Below are 14,568 nucleotides of genomic sequence, written 5' to 3'. Positions count from 1 at the left end.
AAGTCTGAAAGTGTTGTCACTGTTGTAACAATGGTTGAAAGTTTTGTTGAATTATATCTTTCAGACTTAAAATGGCGACATGAGTTTTCTTCTCTCCCAGCCACATAATTCTTGTACATGACAACCGTATTAGTATGTTTAGTATTTCACTGCAGTGATTCAGAATTAAAAGACTGAAGTACTGACATGGAAACGTAATCACAAAGCTGAATTTTGTCTTCCTTCGATTGATGCACATGTTTCTACTCTGTCAACTGAACAGCCAGGATCGATGGTATTTTCTCTCTCAGCTTTTGTGTTACAGCTACACGTACTGTCATTACACCTGCTGCAGGTCCACTGATTTGAATCTTGACGACGAAACCGTCAATCTGAACAAGCTCAAGGCTTCCACCTCCGGTGCCGGAAAGGTACGGCCTGATCTCATCTAGCAGCTACAACATTGGACAAACTTCAGATTCACAGTTTGATCAATAAAAAATGCATTTTTGTTGAACTAACTGTCTAGGCTGTAAAAGAAATTTAGAGGCTCAGAAAAGAGACAAGTGGCATGCACAATGGAGCATTGATCAGTGAGTGAGCACGAAGCATCTGGCTGACCTTCTCGACGTTCTCTGTGTTGAGCTCAAGCCCGGTCTCGGTGTCGTGGATCTGCTCGACCTCGAGGATCTCGGGGATCTTGTCACGGAGGCGGGACTCGATTCCCATCTTGAGCGTCATGGTGGAGCTGGGGCAGGAGCCGCAGGCGCCCTGGAGCATGAGCACGACGACGAGGCCGTCGATCTCGTGCAGGGCGACGTTGCCTCCGTCCCGCATCAGGCTCGGCCGCACCTCGTCCAGCACCCTCTCCACGTTCTCCTCCGTCAGGGGAAGCACCCGCACCGCCCACCCTTGAGGTATCAATCAATCAACACATGTTCAGTCCTACAATTCTGGAAAGAACTATACTTGTCTTGCATGATGTAGCTGTGATTTCTCTTATTTTCGCTCATGCACCTGCTCTCTTGGCGCGGTGGTTCGGTGTCTGCAGCAACGTGTGGCCGAAGCTGAGACGGCCATGGATAAGGGAGCTCGAAGAACTCTGCGCACAACAGCACAAGTTGGATCGGTCAGTGCAGCAAGGGACGATGAAATGGTTGGAAAATAAAAGGCTGCCACGAGTGGAAGTGCGCACCTTGCCGAGAGCTGCTGCAAGGGGGGCGCTGGTGGCGCCGGCGCCGGCAGCGGCTTGCCGGAGATTCGGCGAGTACGGCCTCATCTGAAGCCGATTTTGCTTGCTAGCCGCGAGGGTTTGCGGGGGGAGTGTGTCGTGGATGTCGAGCCAGCCGTAGGCAGGCTCACCCGTTCGTGATTCCTTTTCGCTTCTGGATGTGGTTCACCTTTCACCAAGGTGAAGGTTCGTTGGGCCTAATGTGGCCCATCGACTCCAGGGCCTAGGGCCCATGATCGAACTGAAAAGCCTACTGCAAAGAGGCGTCTGATTCTCAAAAAAAGAAAAAGAAAAAGGTAAGAAAAGAGGCGTCTAGACTCTGCAAAACAAATCCCTAAAAAACTGCATCATGCCTTTGCACAAAAGCAGTTTTTCACTGTGCAGTATGTGTAAAGCGCAAAAAATGGTGGAACCCAGTCCATCTCAAACTAGACCAAATCATTGATGCGCTTACAGTTTTTTTTTGTCTGCAGAAAGGTTGAGCACTCATTCTCAGAGTAGAGAGTTAAAGGGAACCATCAAGCATAGCATGACGACGGTCACAGATAAGATACCCATATCACCACGCCCTGGACACCACTTTGCGATCCACTCCAAGGGGGAGGAGCTAGCAGAAAATTAGGCCGGGAAAGGTCCAAAAGGGCACCAATAATCTATGTCCAAACCCGGGGGCATCCAAGGACCAAAGCTGGTAGTACGTATGTGAACACCGACCGGGACAGGGTTGCCACGGGGTGGTGGTGTGGTGTACGTGGTGTGGTCCATGTGATCCGTCCGTCCGGCCAGTTTGATGTTGTTTGTGCTGGCCACCAAGCGCGCGCACACGCAGTAATAAACTCATTAAGAGATTGCCCGGACGACGAAGACAGCGAGGAAAGGGATCGGCGGCAGGTAGCCTGTCGGGCGGGGCTCGGGGGCGAGCGCGACAGTCGCCTCGCCATTATTTGGCCGCTGCCCGCTGGTGCTGCTCCTTATTTGGTGTCCTCCCCAAACCCCCCTCTCTCTCTCCCACTCCTGATTCTCCACATCTCCAAACTCTCCCACCAACAGGTGCATCAGTCACATGGTCAATTCCGCCCATGAGCATCTGGCTTTTGTTTTTTGAGAACACGCAGGAGATCAGCTGCGCGCCACGGGCGGACACATGGGCTGGCTAGAGAATTTTTTCCTTTTCTCTTTCGAGAAAAGGAAATGAGCCGCCGCGTTTCAATGCGTCGACGGAGAAAATGCGGTTACCGACGGCCCACGGAGGCGCATCGTAGCATCACAGATGATATGTGTGTGTGCGTTAGAGGAATTGTCAAGGAAATTGAGCATTTAATAAATAAATATGCTTGTTTTTTGTACCTTTATCATGTGCAAGTTGGCCACCCGTGCCTAGTCTCTCGTGAAAGGAAAGGAACCATCGAATATCTTGTCTGGGACTGGGAGCGCAACAAGAGCCAGTAGATTTGTTCTCCAAGTTATCCAGAGTTGATGCTGCTTGTCTGACCCTGAGTGGTACGTGGATGGCCGTGAGTCCATGACGTTGCGGAGTTCCTTTCCATGTTAGATATTTGCTTGTCTGATATTGGGCATATGGCATGGAGGCTCCTGCACAGAAATGTCTGTTAGATTCCCACCTCATGTCATAGTACAGTAGAATGTCAAATCCTAACTCCATTCTACGGACGCAATCACACAAATTAAGACCAGTGGCGCGTATGATTGAGAACCTAACCAGCAAGATTGGGCTCATCAATGAACACGAACTGGAAAACACTAGACAGGGTCAGCAGTTTGATCATGCCGTATATTATATATCCAAGTGCAAATCCTTTTCGGAACAGTGACAGTCTGATATCCAGAATCCCTTCTTTGGTGGAAAAAGGGTGCACGAGAAAAGAATGCAGTTTGGGGTTAGCGTGGATAGAAAGTAACATGGCCGGCCCCGGCATTAAGTTGTGGTGAGTTGTCGACATAGGATTCTCGGACAGCCGAGTAGTGATGGGCAGCGCAATCTTATCCTACGTTGTACTGTGCTACCGTCCTATGTATGCGTGTACCACTAGCATATCTGAAGAAAGAAAAACATATTAAAACTCCAGATCAAGCCGTTCCCAAAGAAATCTTGGTGCTTAGCTCGGGATACTGTTCAACAGTTCAAGTGTTCGTATCATATATGATCGAGACTGCCTTAAATCAAGGCGTGGATCCATCAAGGCGAGGGCACAGAAATAACAAAGAAAAGTCAAACCATATGGAATCTGGACCCCAAATCAAATCACGAACTGATCATTGAACAGCCTAGCTACTGTTAAGTCAACCCAGACGCAATTTGGATGAACAGGAGAGGTTAGTTTAGTACCTTGTCGGTGCAATCATGGGATTAACAAAGGCCTGGTTTGAGATACGGGCGTCCTAGAATCCTGGGAAGGCAGGGATCGAACATGCCGAAGCAACAGCAGCAGCAACAACAACAACCTGTCCAGGGCTAAAAAAAACGCAAAGTTAGGAAGAGGTTTGCAACTCACATCACATGGAAGAAGCTCAAACGGAGGTTTACTTTTCTTCAGAGGCTGTTGTACTGGTGGGCAGGCCCCAGGGCCGGGGCTGTGACGACGACTACCAGTACCAACCAAGGACAGCAGCAGCAGCAGCCCAGGATAACTCCTTGCCGCGGGCCCACGGTATCTGCAGATCTACTACAAACTGCAAACATGTGAAGATATGTCTGGCCTCGCTTATCCTATATCAGAGTGGGGGTGGGGGGGTGGCGATTTGAAAACACCTTGGTATCTTTAGTCCCGGCAAGCCCTGCGTGAAATATCTACTCCACATGCATGTAGGTTGGCCTCCTTGTTTCATTAAACCAGCGAGATTTGGCCGTCCCATTGGCCGCCGCGCTTCCCTGATCCTTCCTTCCTTGCTGAGCCTCCCCTGTTTGTTATAAACAAATACCTGTGCCTCCTGCCAACGATCTCAAATCCTCAGCTTTTGCCTCGTTGCATCCTGCTCCTGCTCCTGCTTAGCCATCGCACAGCCTGTCTCGAGCCTTTGCATTGCTGCCTTTCCTCCCCTTTTGGTTGGCTCGCCTATTGTTATTCCTACAAAAGGATGCGGTCTGCTCCATGAGCATGAGGAGGAGAGGGAGCCTTGCTGCTGCTACTGCTGCTGCATCCAGATTCCAGAGCTTCTTCTTCCTTGCAATTCTCCCATGCTCGGCCGCCATCCGCTGCTGCGAAATGAGTAATGGGTGCTGAGGAGAGCTTGCGCCCGTCGTCCGTGCCCTTGCTGGTGTATGGAGGTTCCCAGTGCTCATGAGCTATAACCGAAGTCCAGAGGAGAGTGAAGATGCGAGATAAGCAGCCGCAGCATGAGTCGCCGATTTTCAGGTGAGTGAATCTTCATGTGAATTGCTGCTCTACGTTTGATTTCGCGACGCTGTGTTGGCCCAGCATCCAGCATCGGCTGATTTCCCTCTATCCCTGCAGTCAAGCATATGATAATTACTCTACCTAGCAAATCGTAGAATTAAACTCTGGCTGCAGTTTAAAACTTCATGTGATAATTCACTTACCATGCAGACAATACTGGTGACGAGCCTGACCTTTCCCTCTGACTGTTTCAGGAATGGCTACTGATTTGTTTCGTACTCATAGAATCCTCTTTGCCCTGTTGGAGAAAGGAGGAATAACCATCATTAGAGAGCTAGAAAGTAGAGGTTCTGTTCAGAAACTAGCCAAAATATTGCTGAAAGCTAGTGGGGGAGGGCTTTTGAACGACATCTTGGCAGACATAATGGACAGGTATTCCAAACACGACAGCAAGGAATCACTTCGGAGAACAATCATGGAACATGATGAGGTCTTCAGACAACAGGTAACAAGTAGTTTTGTTATTCATAATTCATCTCATAAAGCACCAGATTTACAAGACATCTATATAGCATTGAGATTGGGAAAGATTAAAAGTGGGGAACTCAAAGTTCAAATACCAGAATAGGTCTTTGGATTCTTGAATTTGCAATACAGGTTTGCAGTCATCAACGAGAATAGTTAACATGTGTTTACCTTCATGATATAATGCAGTGCATGGTGCTGTTAACCTGCACAGTCATTCATCTGAAAATCAACTACTACTGTTCTGTGATTGTCTTTGTCATTCTGCAACTCAGAGTTTTACATTCCTCCTTTTCTTGCGTCAGGTGCATGAATTGCATCGGCTATACAGGGTACAGAAAGCACTGATGGCTGAATTACGTGGTGAGAAGCACAGTTTCCAACTCAGAACAGAAGATACTCGAGAAATGGTGCAGGGCCACAGGCCAAACCTCAAGAATAGCTCTTGTACGTCAGAGACTAGCCAATCTGCTTGTCTTGGAAACGCACAGTACTCTGATACTAGGCAAGTACCCGAACAGTCGTTTCTTCAAGAATGCAAGCCAGTGACATGCTTAAACCTCTTCGACGAAGAAACTTCAAGAAACCAAGAAAGAAGACCAGAAAGCAGTAAATCAGTTGAAGGTGAAAGTTGGAGTGTTTCTATGGAAGGTGATCTCGATCTCAAATTAAGCATTGCCCCCAGTTCAAATGCAACAAAAGCACCACACTGGCTCTTCTCCGACAGCAGGGAAAGAAACCCTTCTGGTCAGCATCGATGACAAGTTGACAACCAATTGGCATCCCAGATCAGTTGGTTTCATAGTGCAAGAAGCAAATGTTAACATTTCCAAGCTATCTCATAGCATATCATATCTCCTTGACATGCTGGCCCCAAATTTTGGTCTGAATTATACCTCAGTCATGGTGAGTAATTTGTATGCGGAATTCTAGAGCTTCTCAGGCTGTCAAGCACAAGGACTTGCTAGGAGCACATTAATGTAACACCAAGATAGCAAAGTATTGGCAGCTATTCATTTCTTATTTGTCCTCCCCCATAATCCAGAATGGAAGAGACATTAGCAAGTAGGAAATGACCTGAGTTCTGTCCTCCTGCAATAGTTATGTCCACCAATGCTCTAAAAGGAATTCTTGCTAACATACACCGTGGGCAGTGTTTCGCCATTTGCATTTCCTTTGTTTATCTGCATCATCCAATGTAAGTTAAAGTAGCATTCTGCAAAATGAATATGGGACCTTTTGTGATCAAACACCCAGGTTATTTATAACCCAAACATTGCCAGCTTAGGTCTGCATCATGTAACAAATCGTAGCAAATTAGCCAAGCCAAAACTGCTCTCAAACCAGATGTTGCACACTGAAGTTAGCTTATCCTGCTATTTAATATTGAGTGCCAATGCTCAAAAAACAAGCCAAATAAACAATTTATTACATGCAGCATTAATCAATCAAGTTCCTGTTCTGCCATATTTTGTTGAACTATTGTTGCTTTTCTGCTTTCACCAGAATCCACCACATGAGCATTCTCCATCTTTGAAATGATGGAATCTCATATTGTCCCTGACTATAATCTCAGCCTGCTCAATTCTTGAGGCAAGTCGCATAAACAAATGGCAATCGTCGCAGATCCTTAGATTTTTTACTATTCGAATTGTGCATCTAGATCCAAGAGTCAGCAATCCAAACGACAGAGCAAGTTTCTCACTGTGACCCATTAACAGCCTTTCTTTCTCTCCATCACTCACATCATAAACAATAGAAGTCAGGATTGGCACATAACCAGCATGCTTCAATTTCGCAGCTAGCTCTAATAATGCCTTCTTTATTTCATTGGTCTTTGGATGAGAATTGTCACCAGCAAAGAACTGATGGACCAAACCATCTCTGCCTTCAAACGAGCTGACAGCAGGATCCTTTTTCAGCCCCCGGGTTCTCATTAGTTTCCGAACTTTTGAGACTTCATCCCACTTTCCTGCCGATGCAAGTGTATTCGATAACAGCACATAGTTCCCTATACCCTCTGGCTCAAGCTTAAATAGATGTTCAGCTGCAACCTTGGCAACATCAGTATTCCCATGGATCCGACAAGCCCCAAGCAGCGCTCCCCACACCCCGCCATGAGGCTCCACGATCATTGACCTCACAAGATCCAGAGCTTCGTCCACCAATCCAGCCCGACCAAGCAAATCCACCATACAAGTATAGTGATCTGCAGATGGCAATATCCCATATTTGTCCTTCATCTGTGCAAAGTAGAAGTGCCCATCTCTGACCATCCCTGCATGGCTGCAAGCTGTCAATAACCCTATAAAGGTCACATGGTTGGGCACCACATCGGCCCTCCTAACCATGTCCTTGAACAAAGCAATTGCCTCTTTAGCCCTCCCATGAGAGGCGAGGCCAACAATCATTGAGCTATATGTGTAAACATTCTTCTCCTGCATCCCATCAAAAACACTGCGTGCTTCATCGATTAGTCCGCACTTGGCATACATATCCACCAACCCTGACCCGACAATCACATTCTGCCCAAAGCCATTCCTCTCTGCAATCTCCTGAACCCAAGCAGCACGCCTCACCGCGCCAAGCTGAGCACAAGCTGAGATTGCACCCGTCAATGAGACCTCGTCAATGCCCATGCCAATGGTGGCCATCCGATCAAACACTTCCAATGCCTTCGCCGGCATGGAATTTTGAGCGTAACCAGTTAGCATGGCTGTCCATGCCACCATGTCCTTCACCGGGCACTGCGCAAACACCTCCTCGGCGCAACCCATATCGCCGCTCTTGGAGTATGCCACCACAATACTCGTCCAGGAAATGACATCCTTGACCACCATTTCATCAAACACCTTCCGTGCGGCACCGACGTCACCACAGGCGACGTAAGCGCCGATGAGCGAGTTCTCAACGAACCGGTGCTTATCAAAGCCGCCGAGGAGGATCGAGACCGCGTGGGCGGCCTGGGCGGCCGGGAGGGAGCGCGCGGCCGCGGCGGACTTGGCGAGCGGGGAGAAGGCGAACGGGAGGAAGGGGAGCTCGCCGCGGGGGGTGTGGAGGAGGCGGGAGAAGAGGCGGAAGGGGCTCAGCGGCGGCTGCGTGAGGAGCGCGAAGCGGAGGAGCGCGGCGGCGAGGAACGGGTCCGGGGGAGAGTGCGCGGAGAAGACGGAGAGCGCGTATGGCAGCGGGGCGTGCGGGGGCGGGAGGGCGGCGAGTCGGCGGAGGAGGCGGGAGAGGAGGTAGGGGAGGGAGTGGGCAGGGAGCGGCAGGCGGACGAGGAGCCCGTGGAGGCTGCGGAGGTGCCGGAGGGACGGGGAGGAGTCGACGGCCGCGAGGAGGAGCGAGGAGAGCGCGGGAGGAGGGAGGAGGGGCAGGGGCAGCGCGGCGGGGAGCGGCGGCCGCGACGCGTGGAGGAGCAGCGCGGGCGGGGGACGCGGCCTGGCGAGGTGCACCATGCCGGCATCGCCCGTGCGGCACGGCGTGTGGCGAGCGGTGTTCTGGGAGACGGCGCCCGGCGAGATGCGCGCTTCGCGGCACGCCGTGGTTCGACGGTGGCTAGTTTCGGAAACGCGCGGTGTTTCGCGGGAGCCGGCACGGCGGCGCGAGGCAAACTATTGAAACGCCGGAGCAGAGCCGCGCTGCCGCTTTTTCCCTGGCTACACCGGAGAAGGGTACTTTGGGCCTCCTCACTCGCGGTCTGCCTGTATATGGGCTGGTCACAGACAAATTGGGCTGCCTTCGTCCGGTCTTTCTTTTGGTGTGTTTCTTTGGAGCCCAATCCAATCTCATCAAAAGTTGGCCGGGACTGACTATGTGTAAGTTGACTGATTTTTGTTTTTAGGCAAGTCGCCTGAACAAATTTTTGGGTCAGTCACTTTGTTACCACCGCGCTCACGTAGTCACGTACACAAGCGGCATGCATGCTCACAAACACAAGCCCACCACCGAGACCCTGGTTGCATGCGCATGCATGCTCACGTACACAAGCCCAACACCGGGACCTAGGCTGCATGCATGCTGCACGCCTATGAATGCAAGTTTTGCATGCTGGGTGATTCATGATTATACTTTTTAAGCTTGGTTAGAAATGATTTTAGTTTCAATTACATAATTAAATAGTGTCACATGATCGTACCAAAGGTAAAAAATTAAAGGATTACAACTATTTGATAGCACTTGATTCTTTTTTCTAAAAAGTAATGGATTAGGGAGATCGGTATTATCCTTACAAAAGAAAACAAAATGAAAATTAAATACAAAAAAGAAATAAAAACTATAAAAATATCAAAAATGAAGTTTTTTTATGGAAGAATGAATTCGAGGCATTGGTATTACCCTTTCAGAAGAAAGAAAATAAAAAAACAAAACAAAATCAAATAATGAAGTTTTCTAAGAAAGAATGAAACCCTTCATGCAGAAAGAAAATGAAAAAAAAAATCAAAACTTGCACACAACTTGCACTGAAATTGCACTTTCCAAATACTGAAAGAATAAGCATATAATAGTGCGATATTCACATTCTACTATAATTTACACACATATTATTTAGTACTTGCATTTATACTTACACAAAAAAATCTAAAAAACAATAAAAACAAAAATGAAGTGTTTTCTAAAAAGTAATGGATTAGTGAGATTGGTATTATCCTTACAAAAAAAGAAAATGAAAACTAAAACAAAATAAAAGAATAAAATAAAACCTAAAAAAATGAAGTTTTCTATGAAAGAATGAATTTGTGGCATTGGTATTACCATTTCAGGAAGAAAATAAAAATAATCAAAATAGTGAATGTTTCTATGAAAGAATGAAACCCTTTAAGAAAAAAGAAAATGAAAATGAAAAACCTTTCCAAATTTCACACAACTTGCACTGAAATTGCACCTTTTCAAATATGCAAAGAATAACCATATAATAGTGCAATTTTCGCATTCTACTATAATTTACACACATATTATTTTCTACTTGCATTTATAATTATACACAAACAAAAATATAAAACAAACAATAACAAAATGTGCACAAAATATACACACAAATTGCACTTTTTTCAAATGTGCAAGAATAAGCATACAATAGTGAAATTTTCTAAAAAAAAGTTTCCATAGGAAGAATGAATTAGTGACATTTTTATTAACTTAACGAAGAATAAGACAATAACTAAAAAAATCAAAATAATGAAGTTTTATAGGGAAGATGGATTAGTGACATTGGTATTACCCTTTAAAAAGAAAGAAAATTGAAAAAAAATTGCACAACATTTTGCAGTGAAATTGCACATTTTGCAGTATGCAAAGAATAATTAGTCGCTTTTTAGGGTAGCACATTATCATATAATTGTATAATTTTCACACACATTGCATAATATTTATGTGTATACATTTACACTCATCTGTCATCCCAAAAATACCCAACAACAACAACAACAACAACAACAAAGCCTTTAGTCCCAAACAAGTTGGGGTAGGCTAGAGCTGAAACCCATAAGATCTCGCGGCCAACTCATGGCTCTGGCACATGGATAGCAAGCTTCCACGCACCCCTGTCCATAGCTAGTTCTTTGATGAATCTCCAATCCTTGAGGTCTCTCTTAACGGACTCCTTCCATGTCAAATTCGGTCTACCATCCCAAAAATACCCACTAAAGAAAAATAAAACCGAACTAACAAAGAAAAAAAAAGCAAAAACACATAAAAACATAAATAACATCAAACAAACAAAGGAACGGATGAGGGCCCAATCGCATAGTTAATAGGCTTTGGCATAGTAGAAAATCGACATACCCAAATATAGGGTTGATACGTCTCCAACGTATCTACTTTTCCTAACGTTTTTCTTCTTGTTTTGGACTCTAATTTGCATGATTTGAATTAAACTAACCCCGGACTGACGCTGTTTTCAGCAGAACTACCATGGCATTGTTTTTGTGCAGAAATAAAAGTTCTCGGAATGGAACGAAACTTTGCGAGGATTTTTTATATCAATAATAAGAATTTCTGGAGCCAAGACCTGCCGGAGAGGGCCACCTGGGCGGGGATAACCCACCAGGGCGTGCCCCCCTCTCCTAGCGCGCCCAGGTGAGTTATCCCCACCTGGTGGCCCTGCAGACCCTGATTCTGACGCTATAAAATCATATTATTCCAGAAAATAATCAGGGAGAAAGAATTATCGTGTTCCACGAGACGGAGCCGCCGCCCAGCCCTGTTTTTCCTCGGAAGGGCAGATCTGGAGTCCGTTTGGGGCTCTGGAGAGGGGGATCTTTGTTCTTCGTCATCACCAACCCTTCTCCATCGCCAATTCCATGATGCTCCACACCGGGAGCGAGTAATTCCTTCGTAGGCTCGCTGGTCGGTGAGGAGTTGGATGAGATTCATCATGTAATCGAGTTAGTTTTGTTAAGGGTTGATCCCTAGTATCCACTATGTTCTTAGATTGATGTTGCTATGACTTTGCTATGCTTAATGCTTGTCACTTTGGGCCCGGGTGCCATGAACTCAGATCTGAACCGTTTATGTTATCATTATTATATCCATGTTTTAGATCTGATCTTGCAAGTTATAGTCACCTACTACGTGTTATGATCCGGCAACCCCGGAGTGACAACAACCGGGCCCACTCCCGGTGATGACCGTAGTTTGAGGAGTTCATGTATTCACTATGTGTTAATGCTTTTTTCCGGTTCTTTATTAAAAGGATGCCTTAATATCCCTTAGTTTCCAATATGGACCCCACTGCCACGGGAGGGTAGAACAAAAGATGTTGATACGTCCATTTTGCATCATGCTTTTATATCGATATTTATTGCATTATGGGCTGTTATTACACATTGTGCCACAATACTTATGCCTATTCTCTCTTATTTTACAAGGTTTACATGAAGAGGGAGAATGCCGGCAGCTGGAATTCTGGCCTGGAAAAGGAGCAAATATTAGAGACCTATTCTGCACAGCTCCAAAAGTCCTGAAACTTCACGGAAGTCATTTTTGGAATTTATAAAAAATATTGAGCGAAGAAAATACCAGAGGGGGCCCACACCCTGGCCACGAGGATGGGGGCGCGCCCTACCCCCCTGGACGCGCCCCCCTGCCTCGTGGGCCCCCTGGCAGGCCTCCGATGCCCATCTTTGGCTATATGGTGTCTTCTACCCTGGAAAAAATCATAAGCAAGCTTTCGGGAAGAAACTCCGCCGCCACGAGGCGGAACCAATCTAGGGCTCCGGCAGAGCGGTTCTGCCGGGGAACTTCCCTCTAGGAGGGGGAAATCATCGCCATTGTCGTCACCAACGATCCTCTCATCGGGAGGGGGTCAATCTCCATCAACATCTTCACCAGCACCATCTCCTCTCAAACCCTAGTTCATCTCTTGTATCCAATATTTGTCCCAAAGCGCCCGTGGGTTGCTAGTAGTGTTGATTACTCCTTGTAGTTGATGCTAGTTGGTTTATTTGGTGGAAGATCATATGTTCAGATCCATATGCATATTAATACCCCTCTGATTATGAACATGAATATGATTTGTGAGTAGTTACGTTTGTTCCTGAGGACATGGGAGAAGTCTTGCTATTAGTAGTCATGTGAATTTGGTATTCGTTCGATATTTTGATGAGATGTATGTTGTCTTTCCTCTAGTGGTGTTATGTGAACGTCGACTACATGACACTTCACCATTGTTTGGGCCTAGAGGAAGGCATTGGGAAGTAATAAGTAGATGATGGGTTGCTAGAGTGACAGAAGCTTAAACCCTAGTTTATGAGTTGTTTCATGCTATGGTTAGGTTTACCTTAATACTTCTTTTGTAGTTGCAGATGCTTGCAATAGGGGTTAATCATAAGTGGGATGCTTGTCCAAGAAAGGACAGTACCCAAGCACCGGTCCACCCACATACCAAATTATCAAAGTAACGAGCACGAATCATATGAGCGTGATGAAAACTAGCTTGATGATAATTCCCATGTGTCCTCGGGAGCACTTTTCTCTATATAAGAGTTTGTCCAGGCTTGTCCTTTGCTACAAAAAGGATTGGGCCACCTTGCTGCACTTTATTTACACTTGTTACTTGTTACTCGTTACAAATTACCTTATCACAAAACTATCTGTTACCGATAATTTCAGTGCTTGCAGAGAATACCTTACTAAACACCGCTTGTCATTTCCTTCTGCTCCTCATTGGGTTCAACACTCTTACTTATCGAAAGGACTACGATAGACCCCCTATACTTGTGGGTCATCAAGGCTATTTTCTGGCGCCGTTGCCGGGGAGTGAAGCGCCTTTGGTAGGTGGAATTTGGTAAGGAAAAATTTATATAGTGTGCTGAAATTTACTGTCACTTGTTACTATGGAAAACAATCCTTTGAGGGGTTTGTTCGGGGTATCTTCACCCCGTCCGGAACCACAATTAGCTACCCCTCAACCTACTGAACCTACTGAAAATGTTTACTTTGAAATTCCTTTGGGTATGATAGAGAAACTGCTAGCTAATCCTTTTGCAGGAGATGGAACATTGCATCCCGATTTACACCTAATCTATGTGGATGAAGTTTGTGGATTATTTAAGCTTGCAGGTATGCCCGAGGATGTCATCAAGAAGAAGGTTTTCCCTTTATCTTTGAAGGGAGATGCATTGACATGGTTTAGGCTATGTGATGATATGGGATCATGGAGCTACAAACGATTGAAATTGGAATTTCATCAGAAGTTTTATCCTATGCATCTTGTTCATCGTGATCGTAATTATATATATAATTTTTGGCCTCGCGAAGGAGAAAGCATCGCTCAAGCTTGGGGGAGGCTTAAGTCAATGTTATATTCATGCCCCAATCATGAGCTCTCAAGAGAAATGATTATTCAAAAATTTTATGCTCGGCTTTCTCCCAATAATCGCTCCATGCTCGATACTTCTTGTACTGGCTCTTTTATGATGAAGACTATTGAATTCAAATGGGATTTATTGGAAAGAATTAAACGCAACTCTGAAGATTGGGATCTCGACGAAGGTAAGGAGTCAGGTATAACACCTAACTTTGATTGTGTTAAATCTTTTATGGATACCGATGCTTTCCGTGAATTTAGCACTAAATATGGACTTGACTCTGAGATAGTAGCTTCTTTTTGTGAATCATTTGCTACTCATGTTGATCTCCCTAAGGAGAAGTGGTTTAAATATAATCCTCCCATTGAAGTAAGAGTAGTTGCACCTATTAAAGTTGAAGAAAAGACTATCACTTATAATGATCCTATTGTTCCTACTGCTTATGTTGAGAAACCACCTTTCCCTGTTAGAATAAAGGATCATGCTAAAGCTTCAACTGTAGTCAACAAAAGTAATATTAGGACACACAAACCCCCTGAGCAAGTTAAAGTTGAACCTAAAATTGCTATGGTTAAAGATCTATTGACTGATAATATCGATGGGCATGTTATTTACTTCTGTGATGAGACTGCTAGAATTGCTAAACCTGGTGCTAAAGATAAACATAGAC

The 14,568-nt window shown here is 45.7% G+C and overlaps 3 protein-coding genes across 3 annotated transcripts; 1 reads left to right on the top strand and 2 right to left on the bottom strand.

Moving 5' to 3' along the window:
* Window positions 1-195: 195 nt before the first annotated feature.
* LOC109768682 (nifU-like protein 3, chloroplastic) lies at window positions 196-3,979 on the bottom strand. Its single transcript, XM_020327428.4, has 7 exons — window positions 3,756-3,979; window positions 3,558-3,683; window positions 2,558-2,803; window positions 1,175-1,477; window positions 997-1,081; window positions 601-890; window positions 196-434 (listed from the first exon to the last, which is right to left on the bottom strand). Exons 4-7 carry the CDS (start codon window positions 1,256-1,258, stop codon window positions 243-245), a joined length of 651 nt encoding a protein of 216 aa, XP_020183017.1. The 5' UTR covers window positions 1,259-1,477; window positions 2,558-2,803; window positions 3,558-3,683; window positions 3,756-3,979; the 3' UTR covers window positions 196-242.
* Window positions 3,980-4,292: 313 nt separating this feature from the next.
* LOC109737820 (uncharacterized) lies at window positions 4,293-6,231 on the top strand. The gene is made up of 3 exons (XM_020296944.4): window positions 4,293-4,584; window positions 4,821-5,071; window positions 5,397-6,231. The coding sequence occupies exons 1-3, from the start codon at window positions 4,566-4,568 to the stop codon at window positions 5,850-5,852; spliced, it is 726 nt and encodes a 241-aa protein (XP_020152533.1). The 5' UTR covers window positions 4,293-4,565; the 3' UTR covers window positions 5,853-6,231.
* Window positions 6,232-6,401: 170 nt separating this feature from the next.
* LOC109768680 (pentatricopeptide repeat-containing protein At5g44230) lies at window positions 6,402-8,700 on the bottom strand. Its single transcript, XM_020327425.4, has one exon. The coding sequence runs from the start codon at window positions 8,544-8,546 to the stop codon at window positions 6,591-6,593; it is 1,956 nt and encodes a 651-aa protein (XP_020183014.3). The 5' UTR covers window positions 8,547-8,700; the 3' UTR covers window positions 6,402-6,590.
* Between the last annotated feature and the right edge of the window lie 5,868 nt (window positions 8,701-14,568).

This window comes from Aegilops tauschii, chromosome 7, assembly GCF_002575655.3.
Source record: "Aegilops tauschii subsp. strangulata cultivar AL8/78 chromosome 7, Aet v6.0, whole genome shotgun sequence".
Classification (NCBI taxonomy): domain Eukaryota; kingdom Viridiplantae; phylum Streptophyta; class Magnoliopsida; order Poales; family Poaceae; genus Aegilops; species Aegilops tauschii.
Note: the sequence above shows the minus strand (reverse complement) of the source record. Positions and strands in the feature narration are given on the sequence as shown.